Below are 2,898 nucleotides of genomic sequence, written 5' to 3'. Positions count from 1 at the left end.
CACCTCAGCCTCCCAAAGGCGCGGGATTACAGGCTGAGCCACCGAGCCCAGCTTCTTCTCATCTTTTCAAAGAGAAGTTCGGCAGGTCTCTCCTCTTATGCAAGCTCTGTGACATCTCCATAACTTCAGGCACAGTCCAGGCAGCTCAGCCTAGTACTCAGAGCCACCCTGTCCTCTCCTGCTCTTGCCTCGCTCATGTGTACCCAAGGCTGCGGCCACACTCACTGCCCAGCGTTCCCCAAATTCACTGAGTTCTGTGTTCATGGCCTCCAATGCCTTTTGCTGTTGAGGAAGGAGGGAAAGGCCAATCCTTGGCCACCCCGTGGCGTAGGGGTGTAGCAGGGCTAGGACCAGGCCCAGTGTGGAATGTCCCCTCTGACCTCGGACTTTGCATCTCTTGCTGCGGGCTGATCCTTACTTTATCTGCTCACTTGTGTAATGGGCATAACCAGGGATCTGCAAAAATGTTTAACAACCTTTAGAACAGAGTTGCAGATCAGTTAAAAATGGTGCAAGGGGCAGCATCCTAGAGGGCCTATTTTGCCAGAAACCTTTAACTACAAAAACGTGGGGAGGTTCTGAGGGAGCACGTGTGTGCGCGCACGTGTGTGTTTATATGTGAGATAGCTATTTTTTTGGGGGGGGGGGTGCTCAGGGTCTCATTCTGTTGCCCAGGCTGAAGTACAGTGGCATGATCATGGCCCATCACAGCCTCTATCTCCTGGGCTCAGTTGATCCTCCCATTTCAGCTTCCCAAGTAGTTGGGACTACAAGAGTACACCACCACACTCAGCTAATTTTTTGATTTTTTTGTAGAGATGAGGCCTCGCTATGTTGCCCAACCTGGTCTAGAACTCCTGGGTTCAAGCAATCCTCCTGCCTTGGCTTCCCAAAGTGCTGGGATTACAGGCATGAACCACCACGGTCAGTATGAAATGGCTATTGACAAACCGAGTATGTAAACATTTTAGCAACCAGAATAGTAGGTATCTGTGCACTGGCTGGACCCCAGCCCCGGGGGAAGCAGTTGCTACCTGGTCTAGTGCCTGCAGATGAAAACAAGAAGCCCTTAGACCTCCAGCCACACCCTGTGCCCAACCCACAGTCCCAGGCCCTCCTCAGAAATGTTCCCTTTGGCAGAGCCAGAGTTTGAGCAAGGGTGACCTCTATGACCACAAACAAATGGTGTGGGCTGAGTAAGGGGACATAACCATGCTTTCCTGTGTGAGCCTAGTCCCGGGGCCAGCCACATCCGTGCTGGCCATAAGTAAGCACATTTCTTCATTTCCTCCACAACAGTCTTGTAAGGTCTGCATTGTCATCCCCATTCGACAAATAATAAAGTAGAGGCTTGCAGAGGTTAGGCATGGGTCAGCCAAGTCATACAGTTGTCAGTTGTCCAGTTGGACTCTGACCCAGGGTTTGCTGATACCAGCCACGCACACTCTTCAGTCCCTTCTCTGCCTGCACCTTCTCTCCCTCTCTTGTTCTTCTCCTGTCCCCCTCCTCCCCTACCTCCAGTCCCGGCTTCCTCCTGTCTGAAAGGACACAAATCCCTCCTCCCTGAGCAGTCTGGAACTTTCCTACCATCACCCAGAGTCTTCCCCATGCCCCCAGTAGCCTGCAGACTGGTCTCCATCCAGAGTAAAACCTGCAGTGTAGCCCAGGAAAATAAGTAATCTTCCCAAAGCCCCAGGTGATGGCTTCTACTCCACACCCCCCCACCCACTCCACCCCCAGAAGGTTTCTGGGTAAGCCCAGGAGCTTTCTCTGGGCAGGGGCTCTGAGTTCAGCCAAGCCCCCTTTGGGACAAATGTCCTTCTACCATCAGTGTGCTGTGTGCACCCGCCATGGCTGCTGTGTCCCACCCAGGTGCCACGGTCTCCCATCTTACCCATCACAAGGCAGCCCACCTTACCCAGAGCCAGAAAGGAGAAGACCCACTGTAGGACCGCAAGGGTCTGCAGCCTGCGCTCCCACGGCACAGACAGGGGTGCAAACTCCACCATGCTGGTCCGTCTGCCCGGCTCCTGCAGCTTCTCCCAGCACTGCTGTGGTCCAAGGCACCCACTGTTTTTGTTCCTGCCCGAGGCTGAATGAACCGGGCCGTAAAGGTGCCACACCCAGCCCCGTCCAGCCCTAAGTCCTCCCCGCTCCCACCGAGGCAGCCGCCTGGTTCCTAGAAGAAACCTCGGAATCCACCTGCTGGAGCCTGGCTGAGGGAAGGAGGAAGAGGAGGAGCTGAGTGGCCTCTGTCACCCTCCTCAGGCAGCACCTTATCTGCAAGGCCACCTTTCTCTGATTGCTTAAATCTTGCCCTTCCTGTCCTTTGGCACCACGTGTAGTGCAATCTTGCTCTCTTCCCACCTACTCAATGGCCTGGCCCAAGATGTGGCCTCTCTCTCTGGCTGTGTCCACTGCTCCCTCTCCACCATCCCCTCCACCTGCTGCCCCAGTGCTCTGCTCTGCTCACCTTCCAGCACACTCTGGGAAGAGCTGTCTGGATTCCATGCATTCTTGTCCTCACCTCCCACCTGTCCTCCCCTGCTCTACACATCACCACTCCACGAAAGTGCCCCTGGCAAGTTCACCAGTGGCCACCATGTAGTTAAATCCAGTAGTCGGTTCTCAGATCTCATCCTGATCTCTCAGCAGCGCCAGACACGGTGATCATTCTCTCTTCCTTGAAGTCACTTGGCCCAGGGACATCATCTCTCCCGGTTTTCTTCTAGGAACAAAATGTGGTGGGTGCTTCCTAGCTCTCTGGCTGCTCCTTCTTGGTCTTTTTTGTGTGGCTTGTTTTTTGTTTTTTGGTTTTTTTTGAGTCAGGGTCTCCCTCAGTCACTCAGGCTGGAGTGCAGTGGTGTGATCATGGCTTATCACAGCCTCAACCTCCTG

At 54.2% G+C, this 2,898-nt stretch overlaps 1 protein-coding gene across 1 annotated transcript in view; it reads right to left on the bottom strand.

Moving 5' to 3' along the window:
• MOGAT2 (monoacylglycerol O-acyltransferase 2) overlaps positions 1-2,009 on the bottom strand; it is a 17,062-nt gene extending 15,053 nt beyond the window's left edge. The window contains exon 1 of the mRNA XM_008057820.1: positions 1,919-2,009. Within this exon, the coding sequence (XP_008056011.1) occupies positions 1,919-2,009 (91 nt within the window). The remainder of the gene's footprint in view (positions 1-1,918) is intronic.
• Positions 2,010-2,898: the final 889 nt, after the last annotated feature.

Source organism: Carlito syrichta, unplaced genomic scaffold (assembly GCF_000164805.1).
Source record: "Carlito syrichta isolate Samal-C Ts95f unplaced genomic scaffold, Tarsius_syrichta-2.0.1 Scaffold303134, whole genome shotgun sequence".
NCBI lineage: Eukaryota > Metazoa > Chordata > Mammalia > Primates > Tarsiidae > Carlito > Carlito syrichta.
Note: the sequence above shows the minus strand (reverse complement) of the source record. Positions and strands in the feature narration are given on the sequence as shown.